Source organism: Monodon monoceros, unplaced genomic scaffold, assembly GCF_005190385.1.
Source record: "Monodon monoceros isolate NGI ecotype Baffin Bay Population unplaced genomic scaffold, NGI_Narwhal_1 Super_Scaffold_4, whole genome shotgun sequence".
Taxonomy (NCBI): domain Eukaryota; kingdom Metazoa; phylum Chordata; class Mammalia; order Artiodactyla; family Monodontidae; genus Monodon; species Monodon monoceros.
Window position 1 is genome coordinate 67288707 of NW_021703781.1, and position 21600 is coordinate 67310306.

At 36.4% G+C, this 21600-nt stretch overlaps 1 protein-coding gene across 4 annotated transcripts in view; it reads left to right on the plus strand.

Annotated features, from left to right (window-relative positions):
* ATRNL1 (attractin like 1) overlaps positions 1–21600 on the plus strand; it is a 679361-nt gene that overhangs the window by 52705 nt on the left and 605056 nt on the right. For all 4 annotated transcript variants that reach the window (XM_029245362.1, XM_029245365.1, XM_029245364.1 and 1 more), the window contains exon 8: positions 7654–7909. In XM_029245362.1, coding sequence (XP_029101195.1) covers positions 7654–7909 — 256 coding nt within the window. The remainder of the gene's footprint in view (positions 1–7653; positions 7910–21600) is intronic.

Sequence of the window (21600 nt, forward strand, 5' to 3'; positions counted from 1 at the left end):
CCTTCCTTCCTTCCTTCCTTCCTTCCTTCCTTCCTTCCTTCCTTCCTATAATAGCCATCCTGATGGATGTAAAGCAGTATCTCATAGTGGTTTTGATTTGTATTTCCTTAATGATTTGTGGTACGTAACATCTTTTCAAGTGCTTATTGGCTATTTGTATGCTTTCTCTGGATAAACATATATTCAAGTCTTTTGCCCATTTTTAACTTTTTTTTGGTGTTGAGTTGTAGGAGTTCTTTATATATTCTGGATTTTATCCCCTAATTGGATATATTATTTGCAAATATTTTCTCTCATCCTGTGGGCTTTTTCACTCTATTGATAGTGTCCTTTGATGGGCAGGTTTTTAATTTTGGCACAGTTCAATTTATCTGTTTTTTCTTTTGTTGCCAGTGCTTTTGGTGTTATATCCAAGAAATCATTGCCAAATCCAATATTATGAAGCCTTTTCCCTATGTTTTCTTTTAAGAATTGTGAAGTTTTAGTTCTTAGGTCTTTAATCTGTTTTGAGTTAATTTTTGTTTAGGGTATAAAGTAAGGGTCCAATTTTTTTTCTCTTACATATGGATATTCAGTTTTCCCTGCACTATTTGTTGAAAAGACTTTTCCCCCATTAAATGGTCTTGGCACTCTTGTTGAAAGCATTTGATCATATATGCAAAGATTTATTTCTGAGCTCTCTAGTCCTTTGATCTAGATCTGTGTTTATTACAGTACCACACTGTTTTGATTAGTGTAGTTTTGTAGTAAGTTTTGAAATGTAGAAATGTGAGACCTCCAACTTCAGTCTTGTTTTTCAAGTTTGTTTTATCTATTCAGGGTCCCTTAAGATTCCATAATAGTTTAGGATGGATTTTTCTACTTATGCAAAATGTCATTGGGATTTTGATAGGGATTGCTTTTAATCAGTTATTTTTATGTATTTGTGGGGTTCATGAATTTAGCATGATTAAAATCAGGCTATTTAATTGGTTTTTATTTTGAATCAACAAAAATTCATGTATTTTGTGGACTGTGACTACATTCTTCAAATCAGAACTTATATATTTTCTGTGCTTGTTTAAGAAAATTTGGAAAACACAGGAGCAATGTAAAGAATAAACTACCACTGTTTTGTGCTATGCATATACATGTTTAAGAAATTAAATAAAAATCTCTAAGTACATATGTATGTGGATATATGTTTGTTTTCTTTCAGTTTTTTGATTTATTTCATTTTCTTGTAACAGCTTTATTGAGATACAATTGGCATATGATACAATTCATGTGTTTAAAATGTACAACTGAATGCTTTTTAGTATCTTCAGAGTTGTGCAATTATCTCTTGCAGGCTTGTCAAAATTGCAGTGTTGCGTAATCAATTTTAGAATATTTTCATCACCTTGTAAAGAAGTCCTGTACCCTTCAGCTGTCACCCTTGCCCCTCCCTGTGTCCTCAAGACCATTCTCTATGTCTGTGTCTTTATTCCTGTCCTGCCCCTAGGTTCATCAGAACCATTTTCTTTTAGATTACATATATATGTGTTGGCATACGGTATTTGTTTTTCTCTTTCTGACTTACTTCACTCTGTATGACAGACTTAGGTCCATCCACCTCATTACAAATAACTCAATTTCGTTTCTTTCTATGGCTGAATAATATTCCACTGTATATAGGTGCAACATCTTCTTTATCCATTCATCTGTCGATGGACATTTAGGTTGCTTCCATGTCCTGGCTATTGTAAATAGTGCTACAATAAACATTGTGGTACATGTCTCTTTTTGAATTACGGTTTTCTCAGTGTATATGCCCAGTTGTGGGATTGCTGGGTCATATGATAATTCTATTTTTAGTTTTTTAAGGAACCTCTGTACTGTTCTCCATAGTGGCTGTATCAATTTACATTCTCACCAACAGTGCCTCTCCACACCCTCTGCAGCATTTATTGTTTGTAGATTTTTTGATGATGGCCATTGTGAGGTGATACCTGATTATAATTTTGATTTGCATTTCCCTAATGATTAGTGATGTTGAGCATCCTTTCATCGGTTTGTTGGCAATCTGTATTTCTTCTTTGAAGAAATGTCTATTTAGGTCTTCTGCCCATTTTTGGATTGGGTTGTTTGTTTTTTTGATATTGAGCTGCATGAACTGCTTGTATATTTTGGAGATTAATCCTTTCTCAGTTGCTTCGTTTGCAAATATGTTCTCCCATTCTGAGGGTTGTCTTTTGGTCTTGTTTATGGTTTCCTTTGCTGTGCAAAAGCTTTGAAGTTTCATTAGGTCCCATTTGTTTATTTTTGTTTTTATTTCCATTTCTCTAGGAGGTGGGTCAAAAAGGATCTTGCTGTGATTTATGTCATAGAGTGTTCTGCCTATGTTTTCCTCTAAGAGGAAGCATATTTCCTCTCTGCCTACTTTCTGGGGAGTTTTTATCAAAAATGGGTGTTGAATTTTGTCGAAAGATTTTTCTGCATCTATTGAGATTATCATATGGTTTTTATCCTTCATTTTGTTAATATGGTGTATTACATTGATTGATTTGCGTATATTGAAGAATCCTTCCATTCCTGGGATAAACCCCACTTGATCATGGTGTATGATCCTTTTAGTGTGCTGTTGGATTCTGTTTGCTAGTATTTTGTTGAGGATTTTTGCATCTATGTTGATCAGTGATATTGGCCTGTAGTTTTCTTTGTTGTGACATCTTTGTCTGGTTTTGGTATCAGGGTGATGGTGGCCTTGTAGAATGAGTTTGGGAGTGTTCCTCCTTCTGCTATAGTTTGGAATAGTTTGAGGAGTATAGGTGTTGGTTCTTCTCTAAATGTTTGATAGAATTTGCCTGTGAAGCCATCTGGTCCTGTACTTTTGTTTGTTGGAAGATTTTTAATTACAGTTTCATTTTCAGTGCTTGTGATTGGTCTGTTTATATTTTCTATTTCTTCCTGGTTCAGTGTTGGAAGGTTGTGCTTTTCTAAGAATTTGTCCGTTTCTTCCAGATTGTCCATTTTATTGGCATATAGTTGCTTGTAGTAGTCTCTCATGATCCTTTGTATTTCTGCAGTGTCAGTTGTTATTTCTCCTTTGTCATTTCTAATTCTGTTGATTTGAGTCTTCTCCCTATTTTTCTTGATGAGTCTGACTAATGGTTTATGAATTTTATTTATCTTCTCAAAGAACCAGCTTTTAGTTTTATTGATCTTTGCTATTATTTCCTTCATTTCTTTTTCATTTATTTCTGATCTGATCTTTATGATTTCTTTCCTTCTGCTAACTTTGGAGTTTTTTTGGTTCTTCTTTCTCTGATTGCTTTAGGTGTAAGGTTAGGTTGTTTATTTGAGGTTTTTCTTGTTTCTGGAAGTAGGATTGTATTGCTATAAACTTCCCTTTTAGAACTGCTTTTGCTGCATCCCATAGGTTTTGGGTTGTCGTGTTTTCTTTGTCATTTGTTTCTAAGTATTTTTTGATTTCCTCCTTGATTTCTTCAGTGATCTCTTGGTTATTTCGTAGCGTATTGTGTAGCCTCCATGTGTTTGTATTTTTTACAGTTTTTTTCCTGTAATTGATATCTAGTCTCATAGTGTTGTGGTCAGAAAAGATACTTAGTACAATTTCAATTTTATTAAATTTACCAAGGCTTGATCTGTGACCCAAGATATGGTCTATCCTGGAGAATGTTCCATGAGCACTTGAGAAGAAAGTGTATTCTGTTGTTTTTGGATGGAATGTCCTATAAATATCAATTAAGTCCATTTTATTTAATTTGTCATTTAAAGCTTGTGTTTCCTTATTTATTTCATTTTGGATGGTCTGTCCATTGGTGAAAGTGGGGTGTTAAAGTCCCCTACTATAATTGTGTTACTTTCGATTTCCCCTTTTATGGCTGTTAGCATTTGCCTTATGTATTAAGGTGCTCCTATGTTGGGTGCATAAATATTTACCATTGTTACATCTTCTTCTTGGATTGATCCCTTGATCATTATGTAGTGTCCTTCTTTGTCTCTTGTAATAGCCTTTATTTTAAAGTCTATTTTGTCTGATATGAGAATTGCTACTTCAGCTTTCTTTTGGTTTCCATTTGCATGGAATATCTTTTTCCATCCCCTCACTTTCAGTCTGTTTGTGTCCCTAGGTCTGAAGTGGGTCTCTTGTGGATAGCATATATACAGGTGTTGTTTTTGTATCCATTCAGCCAGTCTGTGTCTTTTGGTTGGAGCATTTAATCCATTTACATTTAAGGTAATTATCGATATGTATGTTCCTGTTACCATTTTCTTAATTGTTTTATGTTTGTTTTTGTAGGTCTTTCCCTTATCCTGTGTTTCCTGCCTAGAGAAGTTTCTGTAGCATTTGTTGTAAAGCTGGTTTGGTGGTGCTGAATTCTCTTAGCTTTTGCTTGTCTGAAAAGCTTTTGACTTCTCCATCAAATCTGAATGAGATCCTTGCTGGGTAGAGTAATCTTGGTTGTAGGTTTTTCCCTTTCATCACTTTAAATATGTCCTGCCACCCCCTTCTGGCTTTCAGAGTTTCTGCTGAAAGATTAGCTGTTAACCTTATGGGGATTCCCTTGTATGTTATTTGTTGCTTTTCTCTTGCTGCTTTTAATATTTTTTCTTTGTATTTAATTTTTGATAGTTTGATTAATATGTGTCTTGGCATGTTTGTCTTTGGCTTTATCCTGTATGGGACTCTCTGCGCTTCCTGGACTTGATTGACTATTTCCTTTCCCATGTTAGGGAAGTTTTTGACTATAATCTCTTCAAATATTTTCTCAGACCCTTTCTTTTTCTCTTCTTCCTCTGGGACCCCTATAACTCGAATGTTGGTGCGTTTAATGTTGTCCCAGAGGTCTCTGAGACTGTCCTCAATTCTTTTCATTCTTTTTTCTTTATTCTGCTCCCTAGCAGCTATTTCCTCCATTTTATCTTCCAGCTCACTCGTCTGTTCTTCTGCCTCAGTTATTCTGCTATTGATTCCTTCTAGAGTATTTTTAATATCAGTTATTGTGTTGTTCATCACTATTTGCTATTTAGTTCTTCTAGATCCTTGTTAAATGTTTCTTGTATTTTCTCCATTCTGTTTCTGAGAATTTGGATCATCTGTACTATCACTATGAATTCTTTTTCTGGTATGTTGCCTATTTCATCTTCATTTATTTGGTCTTGTAGGTTTTTACCTTGCTTCTTTGTCTGTAATATATTTTCTTGTCGTTTCTTTTTTTTGATGGTTGGGGCTGTATTCCTGTCTTACCGGTTGTTTGGCCTTAGGTGTCCAGCCCTGGAGTTTGCAGGCAGTTGGATAGAGCTGGGCCTTGGTGCTGAGATGAGGACCTCTGGGAGGCCTTACTCTGATTAATATTCCCTAGGGTGTGAGGTTCTCTGTTAATCCACTGGGTTGGACTTGGAGCTCCCACCGCAGGAGCTTGGGCCCTATCTCTGGCCTGGGAACCAAGCAAAAAAAAAAAAAAAAAAGAAAGAAAGAAAGAGAAAAGGAGCAGTATGATATCAAAGAATAAAAAAACAAAAAGATTTGAAAGATAAAAGATATATTAGGAAAAGTAAAAATATAATTGTAACAACTGCAACAAGGTAAAATAAAACCACAACAGAAAACAGAAAAAAAATGGTAGGGGGAACAAGCCAAAAGGAGGGAACAATAACAAAGTATAAAGAATAAAATAAAATTAGAAAAAATAAAGATTTACTAGGAAAAATAAAAATATAAATGAATCAACAAGGTAAAGCAGAACCCCAATCTAAAAGCGGAAAAAGAAAAAGAATAAAAAAAGCCTTGGCTATGTGGGAGGAGTTTAGGCAGGGGTGGAACTTAGGCAGGGGTGGGGTTTAGGGTGGGGCGGGACCTAGGCGGGTGCGGGGTGTGACATTTGAGCATGGGGCAGGGCCTAGGCTCAGGACCCATGCAACCAGAAAAGGCCCTGGGGGCTGGGTGTGTGTGGGGCGATGATGTTCAAGCATGGGGCAGGGCCTCTGCTTAGGACCTGGCAGGAGGGGAGAGGCAGCAAGTGGAAAGGAGGGCCTCTGGAGTGTGGAGTTCCAGAGTTTGGAGGTAAGGCCCTGGGTGAGGGTGTGTTGGTGGGGTTTAGGCCCAGCCTGTTGGAGGGGGTCTCCATGTGTAGAGGTAGGGCCCTGGGTGGGAGTGCAGGGCAGGGTTTGGGCTCTGCATGGCAGGAGGGAGGCTCCGAGGGCAGAGGATTAGGCCCGGGAGCCCAACAGTCTTCCCAGTGCCTAAGTGGACAGGGAAAGCGCTGGCCCACTTCCCTTCCATTCCTTCATGTCCCTCCTGCACCATCTCCCACAGCGTCTCCCCTGACCCATTGGATCCCTAACCGTGGGTGGGTCCCACTGGTTGTAGGAACTCCTCCCCTGCCCCAGCCGCCCCTCAGGTGTGCTGGTCCCAGAGGTCCAGCCTTTACTTTTGCTCCCCCTTCCCTCCCTCCCACTCCCTCAGGACCTGCGTGGCTGGAGGGGGCCAAGGTGGGCAGAGGATCAGGCCTGGGATCTCAACAGGTTCCTGGGAGTCCAAGTGGGCAGGGGAAACCTGGCCATGCTCCCTTTTGATCCTCTGCCCTCCCAATGGTTCCCCAATTTCCCCCTTCTGGCCTGAGTTCCCTTCCCCTCCCCCAGCTGCCCTTGAGGGGCGCCAGTCCCGTCCTGCCTCCACTTCTCCCCCTTCACTCCCCCAATGCCCCACGTCCTACCCGGTCACTGGGAGTTCCTCCCATCCCCTTAGGTGTCCATGGTCCCCCACTGGTGCCTGGTAGGTGCCCTAGTTGTGCAGAGACATGAATTCTGCATTCTCCTAGTCTGCCATCTTGACTCTGCCCCCTCTAATTGTTTTTTTATTTCTTAGTATTCTCTGTATACAAGTTCATATCACCTACAAATAGAAATATTTTACTTTTCTTTTCTAATCTTTATACCTTTATTCAGTTTTTGCATATTTGCTCTGGCTAAACTCTTGAGTACAATGTTGAATGTAAGTGGCAAAAGCAGGCACCTTTATCTTATTACTGACCTTGGTGAAACATCCAGTCTTTTACCATTAAGTGTATGTAAAAACAGCTTTCTGTTTTTCTTAGATGCTCTTTATTAGGTTGAAGAAATTCTTTTCTCTTTCTAGGTTGTTGAAATAGTAATGATTTATATATCATTCATTTCAATCATATTGAAATTGTATAATTTATAAGTGCTATAAGGTATTTGCTCGTAGCCGTGAGAAGTGGTAATAAAAATGTACTCCACATAATACACGCAAATGTGATCTACCTTTCTGGTGAACAATGATGAAAACAGTGAATGACTGAGACTAGCACAAAGCAGTACAAATAGATGGTAAAATTCAAATTTAACAACTAGGGACTCAACAACTAGGATAATTAAAACCATGGTTAATTGACTACATAACTTTTAAATAAGATACCTTAAAGTAACTTTTTGTAAGTGTGGATTTGCCCCCTTCTTGTAAGGAAAAGAATTAATCATCACTACTTATGTGTTCTCATTTGACTTTTTACAAATAAGAACTATGTCTTATGCATGTTGTGAGCAATTACTAAAATATAATGTTTAAATTTAGTCTTTATTTTTAACTAATATATCTTGCTAAGATACAAATATTTTTTTATTAACATATGTTTTTTTAATTTACAGGAAAACATCTTTATGTATGGAGGCAGAATTGAAACAAGTGATGGCAATGTCACAGATGAATTATGGGTTTTTAACATACATAGTCAGTCATGGAGTACAAAAACTCCTACTGTGCTTGGACATGGTCAGCAGTATGCTGTGGAGGGACATTCAGCACATATTATGGAGTTGGATAGTAGAGATGTTGTCATGATCATAATATTTGGATATTCTGCAATATATGGTTATACAAGCAGCATACAGGAATACCATATCTGTGAGTTACTTTGAACATGTAACTGTGTACTCTTCTTTATTGGTTGAGAATATTTTATCTATAATAAAATCTTCATATGAATTTAGTCAAAATGGTTAGTTATTTGAAATTAGAATTATAAACCAAGAATTAATTCTTTTTAATATAAACTTTTTTATGTTAGATATTGTCCTTTAATATGTAAGTTATCTTCTTAGCCAAATGTGCAGAAATGTTACATATTAGACACATTTTCTAAGAATTGAGAATATGTATTTTAAATATCTGAAATTCCAATAGATGGTGCTATTTCTTTGGATTTTACTTATGAACCGAAAGCTAAAACTACCCCAGTTTCTTAACTATGCATTCCATGATTTCAGGATTTTTCATTTTTCAAGGTTCTGTTTCTAATCTTATTGCAATATCTCTATGTATGTATTATTCTTCTAAAGTAAGCTTCCCAAAGACAGTCTTTTGGCTTCTATAAAAGATTATATATCTGGTGTGTGAAGGTGACTGGGGCAATCTACATATGACTCTTAAATACTCTAATTTATTTTTCTGGTACTTTATTTCTTTGAATTCTTTATGACATTTTCAAACAGTTGTAAGTTTTTTTTTTTTTTTTTAATTTGCCTACAGATGTGTATATGCTATGTTTGCTATTTAGATTCAGGAACATACTCCATTTCCGGTTCTGGCCAGGATTATGAACTCAAATTTTTGGCCCTTTTGTGTATAGACAACTATATTCAACTATTTATAGTCCTTGTGTAGTCTTAATGAGAGAACTCATTTGCAGATCACCACTGGCAACAACAAGAGAGTGGCTGTGTGTCAGAGGAAGACTTCCTTCTAAATTCTCCACTGTTTCCCCTTCAGTCCTTTTAAGTGATCTTCTGTTTTTCATATCCCCAGTACAGCTGGGCTAGAATGGGATATGTATCCTCCTTACTTCTAACTGTCATTTCCACTCTAGTTTTACTCCTTCCTCCTTTAAATCACTCAACTTTGAATCTTACATCATCAGACTCTACCGCCTACTACTTCTCCATCTTACACTCCTTTGATCACTGTGCTTAATTCCTGGAAGAATATAGCTTCTGGCTCACTGTCTCTGTCCTACATATATTAGCCAGATATTTTTATGGATATTTTAGGATCCATTTAAATACTTCTGTCCTCTCAATTTTTTGATCTTTCTTACAAAGATCTTGTTTTCCATCCTGTTTGGGTCTTTCTCTTGCATTGTGGTACTCTTGACCTTGTGTACCTGCTACGAATCCCATAATTTCCATTTCAAGTATCTTACTCTTCAAGTACTGCTGATCTTTCCAGCTTACTCCTGAAGAGTGTCCAGACTCTGGGAATTCTTCAGCCTTACCAGAGGCTTTAGTCCGTTGAGCCTCTGGTCAGTGCTTCACTCTCTCACCCTCTCTTGTCTGTACTTCTCATTTACCGAGTTTTAATCACCAATCTGTCTTACAGTTTTCCAAGATGACTGTTTCACATGTTTTCCTTTCTCTCTTCAGACTTCCAACACTTCACTCTTCATCATTACTCTCTTACTTCTTATTTTACTGAGAAAATAGAAGAAATCTAAAAAGAATTCTGGTGATAGGAACATTTTAGAGTGTAATGGTTAATAAATGCTGCATTAAATAAGCCTATTTACATACATTATTGTCATAACAAACTCATGGTAGCAGTGAAGCACATGTAGGTGAGTCATTCTCATTTTTCAGATGGGCCCAAGAGTCGTTTAATTAAGAGTGACAAATTTTCTATGTAAAAAGGTTGTTTTGTTTTTGTTTTTAATTTTTGGTTTTATTATAGTGTTCAGGGAATGTTGTAGGTATAATTTCTGCTTTTTGTAATTTATTGAGATTTTCTTTGGGGCCCAATTTTCATAAATGTTCTATAGACGCTTGAAAAGGAGGTAAATCCCATAATATCAAAGTATAGCATTTGATACATATATATAAAATCGACTTTATTGATTATTCTGTTTAGGTCTTTTCTTCCTTATTTTTAACTTGATCTATCATGCTCTGAATGTTAATAAAAGTCTAAAAATATTAGTTTATTTTTGCCTATTTCTTCTTGTATATTCTGGAATTTATGCTTTATGGAAGTTGCTATTATAGATATTCATAACTGTTATATCTTTATTGCAAATTGTATCTTTTAATATTATAAAGTGCTTTGTTCAGTGTTTTTTGATCTGATTTCAACATTGTTATTATTAATATTATGGTTCTTGGTTTTTTTTGGTGGGGAAGTCAGTCTTTTCCCTGTGTACCTTTGCCCATTCCTTTATTGTTAACCATTCAGAATCACTTTGTTTTAAATGTATCTCTTGTATACAAGAGAAAGTTGGATTTTGCTTTGTGATCCCTCTGGTTTTTGTACATTTTATGTACGTTTTATGTTTTTTTTTAAATTACTTTGTTGTCTTTTTTTGTTTTTAATTATAGCTCTTCTCGTGATCAGGGAGAGTGAGGCCCATTTTTTTGTGGGAACAAGAGAGGTAATATTTGAGATCTACCATTAGGCTTCTTCCATGTTCCTTGTTTTTTGTCTTCCTTTCTGCATTCTTGCAGCTTTCTCTATCTGATTCTCTTAGTTTCACTGGCTTTTTGCATGTTCGCACCTGATTTGGAGTTGGTGAGTTTTTTTCATTCCTAATTTCTCTGGAAATTTAATTTTCTTTTTCTTTCACTTTTCCTCCCCATGTTTTCCTTATTTTTTATGTCTTCCCTGAGGAAAACGGGAAGATTCAGGATTAAACTATTACCATGCTTGTACTTGAACCATAGGTGATGACTTTTTAAGTTTTAAAATGAATACTTTAAGTCGACAGTTAACCAGTACTTTTACTCTTTGATCAACCTCCAATTTACAGGCTACTGTTTCTACTAATTTAATTCATATTGTTTTACTTTGAACACATTTGACATTATTGTAAGTATTTTATGCTAGGGGTCACAATCTTTTCTATAAAGGGACAGATAGTAACTATTTTAGTCTTTGTGGACCATATGGTCTTTGTCAAAACTAATCAACTCTGCTGTTGTAACATGAAAGGAGCCATAAACATAAACAGATGGGCATGGCTTTGTTCTAGATTTAGCCCTGGGTCTTAGTTTGCCTACCCCTGCTCTAGAGAGAGAGTGTGGACTTCTGGGGGCCTAGCAACGTAGGTCCAAATTAAGTTAAACTTTTGGCATGTGGTTTTTTTTTTTTTTTTGAGTTTGAATGTAAGATGAATTTATGCTCCAAAGTGACGTTATGTTTAGTCTATGCCCAAACTACTTTTTTCCTCTATGTAGAGCCAGAGCTGAAATAGATGTTTTCTGTCTGCCTCTGCAGAACAGATTTTTAAAAACCTCACTTTTTCATTGATGGTATAACCCTTTAGGGAACCCGGCTTTATATAGAAGTTCCTTGATGCCATACCAGCATGGGTTTACCTACAGTATTGGCCATTGAAACAAATCTATAGGCCACCTGATTGGTACATGCCTTCCCTACCCCATCTCCCTACTGGATATAGTTTACAGTTCACAGAATATATTTTACTTTTTTCATATTTCCCTTTATTGAAGGATAGTCTCATTCAGTCCTGAGATGTGGTGGTTATACTTTCCACGGATGGTTAGGAAGGCACAACAAATTTATTCTAATCTTCTCTGAATGGTAAATGTTGGTATGGACTGTTAACCAGTAAATTCATTGGTTGGTAGGTTTTCGGTTTTATTTGGAATAATTTTTTTTTTTTTTTTTGCGGTATGCGGGCCTCTCACTGTTGTGGCCTCTCCCGTTGCGGGAGCACAGGCTCCGGACATGCAGGCTCAGCAGCCATGGCTCACGGGCCCAGCCGCTCCGCGGCATGTGGGATCTTCCCGGACCGGGGCACGAACCCGCGTCCCCTGCATTGGCAGGCGGACTCTCAACCACTGCGCTGCCAGGGAAGCCCTGGAATAATTTGATTACAAAATGTGAAGTGTAGTTTTGGTAAATTTTAAAGTATTTCTACAGAGGGGTTTTTTTTTTTTTTGCCTTATTCTATAACCAAAATACTATTTCTAAATAAATTTATCAACAGGGTATTTTTGGTTTGATTTTTGTCCTATTAATTGTATTATTTGTTAGGTACCTTTATGAATGTAGTATAAGGTGGAAATGGGAAGAATACATGATTTATGAGTTTTATAAGAATAGTAGGTGAATTATGAGTAGTTTTAAAATGCTATAAATTATTTAAGTACAAAGTAAAGCTCATCAGTTTTTCTAAAATTATATCTTAATAATATAAAGTTAACATATTACTTGACTCCTAAAGCATTTTGAATTTGTCACTTATTGTTAAAGTATGTGATGTCAAAAAAATAATCCATAAGTACTTCCACTTTGGAAAGTACTTATGAAAGAATACAAAACAATAGGTATATATAAAGATGTTGTCAGAATAATTAAGTTGTGTATACCATAGACAAGTGCTACTTTAGGGAACAATACTATGTTAAGTAAGGCTGCTCTGAATATAAGTAATGGGATAATTTGTCATCTTAGTTATAAGTGAATGCTTATCTCAGTGGAGAGAGTTAAAATTTTTTTCCCTCTGTTCTTAGTGGGAATTACTACACTGTGATGTGAGTTTAGGCTCTTTTTCTTGACTGATTTTAATGGCATCAACTACCCAAATGTAGATTGGTTTTACTTTGATTAACCTTACATGTTTAAAGCTTCTAGGAAAGAAAAAAAGTTTTTTTGTTTGTTTTTAATTAAACAAGAGGCTGTCACTTTAACCAGCATTGCAGTAAGGGTAACTGAAAAGAAAGCTGAAGTTATAGCATAGTAATTAATGAAAACAGAGTATTTTCCTAGATAAAAATTTACTCTGGGGGCTTCCCTGGTGGCGCAGTGGTTGAGAGTCTGCCTGCTGATACAGGGGACACAGGTTCGTGCCCCGGTCTGGGAAGATCCCACATGCCGTGGAGCGGCTGGGCCCGTGAGCCATGGCCGCTGAGCCTGCGCGTCCGGAGCCTGTGCTCCACAACGGGAGAGGCCACAACAGTGAGAGGCCCGCATACCGCAAAAAAAAAAAAAAAAAAAAGAAAATTTACTCTGAAGTACACCCTAAGGATATTGATCTCACCATTATGTAGAAATTTTAAAAAGAGACAAAAACTTCCAATTAACATACTCCAAGTGACCACTTACTCAACTTCTAATAATGTTGCAGATAATTCTGAAGTATTTCTGGCTCTGTGCTTGGTACTGTGACTCTTCCCTGATATTTTGATAATAATATGATTTAAAACAAAGGAACCATCTGGTTAACTTAACTTTAATCATTTAATTTGAACACTGTACATTAACATTTGAAAAAAAATCTAAAATACTGCAGAATATTTTTTAGCTCTTGAAACTGTAGTTAAAAGTCTTAGGCACTGTCATTGCATTTTATGAATTTTAGAGTATCTGTTGAGCCAAGGAGTACCTCCAAATATTGTGTTGACTTTGTAGCTTATAGGAGCACAGTTTTGGTTCCACAGATATGCAGTAACGCTTCTCAGCCAGTGATGCATCAGGTATTTTTCCTTATCTTTGCAGAACTTATTTCTAGCAGGGTGATACAGACAATAAATAATAAACAGAATAGGTATGCTTATATATGATGTGTTAGAAGATAGTAGTTTTTAGTAAAATAGAGCAAGGGAAGGGGATTAAGAATACTGTGAGGGTGGGAGGTAGTCACAAAATAGGGAGGCCAGAGTAAGTCTCAATGAGACGATGAATTTTGATCAGAGTTGAATGAAGTGAAGGAGTTTGCTATGTGGATATCTGGGAGAAGAGTTCCCAGAAAGTAGGAACAGCTAGCGCAAAGGCAGGAATATGCAGGCATGTTCAAGGAACAGTAAGGAGTCTGGGAATGTTTTGTTAATGTTTATTCTCTCTCCATAGAGAGAGAATAAGCATTAACAAATGAATTAAGTAACAAATGAAGTTAGAGGAGTAACAAGCAGCAAGATCATCAGATTTCTGCCGAGTGTTTGTATTTTACTTTGGGTGAAATGGAGAGACACTGCAAGATTTTGAGTAGAGCAATGACATAATTTTTAAATGAATCGTTTTGGTTGCTGTGTTGAAAATAAACTCTAGGGAGGAACGAACAGAAGCAAGGAGGCCAGTTAGGAAGTTGTTACAGTAATCTGGGCAATGATGGTGGCTTAGACCAGGGTGTTAGTATTGGAGATGATGATAGTCAGTTTGTTTTGTATGTTTTTAAAGTAGAACAAATAGTATTTGCTGAGGGTTTGGAGGTAGTGTCTGAGAAAAAATGAGGAGTCAAGGATGATTCCAGGGTTTTTGGCATGAGCCACTGGAATGGTGAAGTTGCCATCAACTGATGTGTAGAAGACTCTGAAGCAGGTTTGAGATGAAGGTGATTCGAAGGTCAGGAGTTCAGTTTGGACATGTTATATGTGAGATATCCATTAGACATTAAAGTGAAAATGTCAAGTAGGCAGTTGGCTGTATGGATCTGGAGCTCTAGAGAGAGATCTGGGCTGGAGATGTAAATTTGGGACTTCTTGGGATATGGATGGCATTTAAAGCCATGAGATTGGATCAGATCACTAAGGAAATGGGTGTAGATAGAAAGGAGAAAAGGATTGAGCCCAATGATAAGAGGTAGGGGGGAAGAAGGAAATAAGCAAGGAAGAGTACAGTGAACTAGAAGCTAAGTGATGAAAGATTATTATACAGAAGAGTAATCAACGGTGCCAAGTGCTGCACTGCTGATGGGTCGAGTAAAATAATTACTAACGATTGACCATTAAGTTTAGTAGTGTGCAGATCTTTGGTGATCTTGACAAGGACAATTTTTGGTTTTTGAAATAAATTTATTTATTTTATTTTATTTATCTTTGGCTGCATTGGGTCTTCATTGCCCCACGTGGACTCTCTCTAGTTGCGGCGAGTGGGGGCTACTCTCTATTGCAGTGCGTGGGCTTCTCATTGCGGTGGCTTCTCTTGTTGGGGAGCATGGGCTCTAGGTGTGCGGGCTTCAGTAGTTGTGGCACACGGGCTCAGTAGTTGTGGCTCGTGGGCCCTAGAGCGCAGGCTCAGTAGCTGTGGCGCACGGGCTTAGTTGCTCCGTGGCATGTGGGCTCTTCCCAGACCAGGGATCGAACCTGTGTCCACTGCATTGGCAGGCGGATTCTTAACCACTGCACCACCAGGGAAGTCCCAACAAGAACAGTTTTCGTGTAGTGTTGGGGTTAAAAGCCTGACTGGATTTAAGAGGGAGTTAGAGGAGTGGAATCTGGCACAATGGGCAAAGTCAGTTCTTTCAAGAAAATTTGTTTGTGAAGGGGAGCAAGGAAGTTAGTGGCAGGAAATATAGGATGTTTTTAAACCTGGGTTTTCACAGAAGCAGACCATGAAACAAGGATTCAAGTGAATCTCACTTGGAAAATGCAGGTAACAGTCTTAGGGGAGATGAGAAGTAATGTAGGCGTGAGAAGGCAGCCATTAAAGGGTCTGTTAATAAAGCATTTACCACAGTGGTGATGGAACTCAATTACACAGGCATTAAATCAACACATAGTACTTGAGTCCTGTGGGCTGTCTCTCCAAAGTCAGTCCATTCTTTAGTTGAAGATTTGTTTCCTTGAGTGTGGCTTGATTTATATGAAAATGTGTGTAGATGTATAACAACAGAATACTAGAGAAAATAGCTTCTGTGGAGCACATGTAAATAGATCTGGCAGAGAAATTTTTTATCAGGCACCCTAGCTTACAACTTCTAAAAGTGTATGGTTATTAAGTGGTTGGGAGTGACAGTAACCTGTAAGCTTCATGGAAAAAATTATTGGAAATGATCAGGAAAATTATCAGGGGAATGTATAATGAGGAGATAATCTTGCAGTAAAGGCTCTATAAACTTGTTTAAGTAACAAAGTGGAGGTGGCCTTTATAATTGTGTAATGATGAAAGGCTCTCGGTGTTCCACAGCTATACTTTCTGCCTTTTTCATTTTCTGGAAGTGGTTTAATTATCCTCTGAGTTCCTGTAACTCTTTGTTTATAAATGAATATGACACATATACTGCTTTTTATAGGTATTGTTTTTGTACTTGCATTTTTTTCCCCAAGAAGTTAAGTTTAGAGAGGAATCCTGCTGTATACCTCTTTGTATGTCTACTTCTAGTAAAGTGACATGTATTAAGTGCTTGATAAATATTTGTGGGTGAATGAATAGGGTTTTCAGCAGTATTCTTTAAAAATGAACCTATATATTTCCTGAATGTTTTAAAAGTATATTAGCCAAATTATTTAAATTGTGTACTGTGCAAATTATTCTTTTTCTAGTGGTGATGTGATTCATTTGGTACTGTGTTTGATATTCTTCATTTGTCTCTCCAGATCTACCCTTCACTATTCCATTCTGCTCCCATGCCCTGCAGCCTTCAGTTGGGGTCAGCTGGTAGGAGGCACCATCAGTAGATCAGAAGGTGGGAGATGAGTGAGGTTAAGGTATTTTATTCCTCCAACTCTCTCCCTGCTGGATCTTCTTGGGTTAATTGGGTTGTCCTACTGAAGGCTTAACTTTCTGGTGTTCTTCCCCATACACCTACTCTCTAGAGTTCTAGAAAACAGCCCCTCCTCTTGCTTATTTCATGCCGCAGGATAGTAAAGGCTTTCTGCTCTGATAGTCCCAGGATATTATCCTAGCCATACTTTTGTAAACAGTCTTTTTATTATACTCTTTACAGTTACTCATTTTGAGCATGTCTGATTGCACCTACTATTAGTTCTCGGAGATTCAAATATACCTTTTAACCTAAATGGTCCTTCATGCGTACTTAGGTATTAGGATACTGGAGGTTGGGAGAAAGAGGTGTTTTGTGAGAGAACTTCACACTTGTTTTTTTTTTGTTTTTAAATAAATAAGGTCTAACCTTTAATTAATTAATTAATTTATTTTTGGCCTCCCCATGTGGCATGTGGGATCTTAGTTCGCAGACCAGGGAACGAACCCATGCCCCCTGCAGTGGAAGCACGGAGTCTTAACCATTGGACTGCCAGGGAAGTCCCGCACAGTTTGTTAATGGAGAAAAATGTCAGAAGAAATACAAATTTTTGGAGTGGCATGGAGCTAGGTCCTTTAGTTCATTTCTAGTACTACTATTCTTGAATTTTTAAATTTTAATGTGGTCATCTGTAGCATTTTATATTATTTAAGATTGATATATTTGCTTAACATTTTTCAAGAGCATTAGCTATTCTAACTTTTTAAAATAAGCAGCACTCTTATTTGTCTATGTATTGCCTTCTAATTATTAAAGAAAAACCATTTGTTGATTATTCTTAAGTTTTTTTTTAATAATTATGTTTACTCTAACTCAGCTTTATTTGGTTATTATGTCATCAACATAGAACTAATCATGTCTTACTAGCAAAGTCACCTCCAAAAGTATATCTGATGAGAGAATATTTATCTTAAAAAGATAACCATTTGTTGTGTTCCTTGAAGTTTTCTCTTTATAATAATTCACGTTCATAAAAAACTTTATTTAAAAAAAAGTTTTCTGCCTCTCCATTAGTCTGAAATCCAGAATTTCTTATTATGTATTTTTTTTAAAAAGATAGCTTTATCACCTATACATGTATGCTTGTATGGCATATTGTTTTGTTTACTTGTTTTTGAATTTTATGAAGAGGAAATAATATTTTAGGCAGTCTTCTGAGGCTTTCATTTATTTCCTTCATCACTATATAACCAAGATTAATTCATGTTGTTATGTATTCCTACAGTTAACTTTTTTGCATTACTGTATTTTATTGTCTGACTCTACCATAATTTGCCTATCTATTCTCCTGTTTATAAGCTTCTGAGTTGGATACCTGCTAAAATTCACCCACAGCAGCAACTTTGAGACATCTTGATAAAAATACTATATTTTAAAAGATAAAGAAAAAAAAATTCCTAGGCTCTTCAGGCAGAAAGATGAAATATCTTACAAGGGCAAGAGATTATATCAGATTTCTCAAAAGCAACCTACAACTCATGGCAACTATGGAGCAAATTTTTCAAGAAACTCACGGAAAGAAAATATAGGCTAAGGGTTTTTTTTTTTTTTTTTTTTTGCGGTACACAGACCTCTCACTGTTGTGGCCTCTCCTGTTGCGGAGCACAGGCTTTGGACGCGCAGGCCCAGTGGCCCGTGCGCGGCATGTGGGATCTTCCCGGACCAGGGCACGAACCCATGTCCCCCGCATTGGCAGGTGGACTCTCAACCACTGCGCCACCAGGGAAGCCCGGGCTAAGGGTTTTTATATCTTGGCAAACAGTCCTTCATGTGTCAAGGCTATAGAAAAACAGTTTGAACGTGGCAAAACTCAGGTAATTCTGTACAAATGTGCCCTATTTCTTTTACAGTAGAAATGTGCAGACTTTTTGTAAAGATCTAGATAGTAAATATAATTTAGGCTTTGTAGGCCATACAGTGTGTGTTGTCACCACTCAAATCTGTCATTGAAGCTCTCCACAAGCAGCTGTAAAAAATGCATGAATGGATGAGTGGACGTTGCTCCAATAAAACTTGATTTACAGAAACACTTGAGCCGGATTTGGCCTGTGGGCTGCAATTTACCAACATCTCTCCTAGAGAATAAGCTCCATTTAATGAAGAGGTGAATGGGAACACTTCAGGTAAAAGACTGATCGAGAACATGTCATGTATTGAATTTCAGAGCTAAGACTGAAACAAGGGTGGTGGGGATGTCAGTAGATAACTGGTATGCAAATGTTTTATGTTCTGTCCAAGTAGAAATAATGCAACTAAAAATGGGAAGAGAAGGAAGAGAGAAAGAGGAAAGCAGAAAAAGCACATGGATTGTTGGATAGATAATAGGTAGGAATCAAAGGATGCCATTTAATTCTTAATTCTAAGGGTCTGTTGGACCCAGTTTTAGTTTTTTCGTTTCTTTTTTGAGCAGGCCTAACTACCTACGAAGACTGTTGTTTCATAAATTTCATTCTTTCTTAGAAGTCTTCCAAAGAACAAAGAGAACATTTACTTATTTAAAAAATACGGAATAAAGTATTCTATATATGTAATTACCAAGATGGATCTTTTGGACCCTTTTACAAATCTAAGATACATGATGGGATCTTCGTGTTCTTATTTTTCCTATATTTTGAACCATTTTGTTATTTTATCATTCTAGGAATTCATTGCACATCAGTTGTTCCCAACTATGCTAAAATATTAAATTACTAAGAAAATAAGCTGTTTAGAAGGATGATGCCACAGTGAAATATATTGTCTGTATTGTCATCTTTCAGTTTTCTTATTGCAGTGCCCAAATTATTTTATCATATTTAAAGAAGGCATGAGAGAAGACTGGAGGCATCGTCATAGTAGCCCGTTTTTAGCTTTTATTGAACACAATTGAGAATTAAAAATTTTTCATTTATTCCTATAATGATGATAGTGGAATTGATCATTTACATTAAATCTCAGATTATGACTCTTCATAAGATGATATCCTAAATAATTTTTTCAAGCTCAAGAATCAATGAGTGAACAATATATTTTTATCTTTTAGCATATTTATGCCCCAACATTTATTTGACACAAAGAGGTTTGCTATGTTTAAATTCTTACTGAAATTTGCAAAACGTAGTTTTTCACTATCGTCTTAGTCTTCTATAAATTATTTATAACATGACTTGGTAACATAAAACAAATAAAAGGAACAATTGAACCAAGATAGTGAATGTTGATTACTATTGTTCCTGGTACACCTAGTATTAAAACTGACATACAGATGTTAAAAATTAAGTAGGAAAGAAGAGAATTAAGGGCACTGTGAAAGGTATAAACATCAAGGAAACCACTAGAACAAAAATATAAACTTTCTTAAATACCGAAAAGAAAACATCAAATAGAAAAAAAAAAACCTCAGAAAAACATTGTAATTCACACAGTAATTATAAAATAATATGACAGAGTTGAGATCCAACATACATATTGTCAATAAACATGAATGAGATTAAGTTGCCTGTTTAAAGAAAACATTTTTAAATTGGTGCATAAAGCAAAATCCAACTCTGTGTTGCAAATAGAAGACACATCTGAAACACGCTGATTCAGAAAGGCTAAAATGAAGGGATGAAGGAAGATTTACTAGGAAAATGGATACAATGAGAAAGCAGGTGTTGTGATCCTTATACCAGAGAAAGTAGAATTCAGGCCACCAAGACATTATATGAGATAAGAACACCTTATAATATAAAAAAACTCCACAATTCACCATAAAGATATAATATGTAATAGAAGAATATCAATGCACCAAGTAACCCAGCAACCACCTATATAAGACTGAAATTATAGGTGATGCAAAGAGAAGTAGATAGCATCACTGTCAGTAGAAAACAGGTCAAGCATTACTCTCAGTACTTGACAGGACAAAAGAATATATATATATATCAAACAATACAGCTTGATTGTAGACAATGTTATCCTCTCAAGTGCACACAGAAAACTCACAAAAAGTAAGTTGATCATATGTTAGGGTAAAAAGAAAACATCAGTAGTTTCCAGAAGGCGGAAATATTAAAATTAAATACCTGAATATTAAATAAAGCCTTTCTGTTGGGTGAAAAGGGAAGTAAATACTAGCTTAAATTACAAAACTGCCGACAAATAATAACAGTAAAAACACCTATAAGAATCTATGAGATACTTTAAAGCAGTTATCAGAGGAATATTTTTAGCTTAATATTAAACAACTATATTAATATGATGAAACTAAATAAACCACATCCCCAACTCAAAAAGCAAGAAAAAGAACAACAAACTAAACAAAAAAAGTGCCAGAAAGGAAATAATAAAAATAAAAGCTGAAATTAATGATGTAAGAACAGAAAAAACAATAGATCAATTTATAGCTTACAACTTAAAAAAAAAATAATAAAATAGGGGCTTCCCTGGTGTCACAGTGGTTGAGAGTCCACCTGCCGATGCAGGGGACACGGGTCCGTGCCCCGGTCTGGGAAGATCCCACATGCTGCGGAGCGGCTGGGCCCGTGAGCCATGGCCACTGAGCCTGCGCGTCTGGAGCCTGTGCTCCGCAACGGGAGAGGCCACAACAGTGAGAGGCCCGCGTACCGCAAAAAAAAAAAAAAAAATAGATAAGCCACTAGCTCATTTAATCAAGAAACAAGGGAGAAACCACAAATATACAAAGTAAGAAATGACAATGAGGAAATAATATTGATAGGAAATTAAAAAAAAATACGAGACTGCTTTGTATATCTATACAAATAAATTTGAAAACTTTGAAGAAATGGATGATTTCTTAGAAATTAACAGTTTCCCAAAATTGAACCCAGTAGAGATAGAAAGTTTATATAGAGTAATTTCCATAGGAAAAAATAGAGAAAGCACCAAGCTTAGGTGATATTACAGGATAATTTTAGCAAACTTAGTAACAAGATAGTCCCAATTTTCCTAAACTGTTTTAGAGAATAAAAGGAAGGAAAACTCACAAATTTCTTTTAGAAAGCAAGTATAACGTTGCCACTTAAACCTCGTACATTTAGCACAGAAATAGAAAATTACGTGTAAACATGTAGGAATAGCTAGGAAAAGATTACAAAGGAAGAGCTATGAGGGGACTTGTCCTACT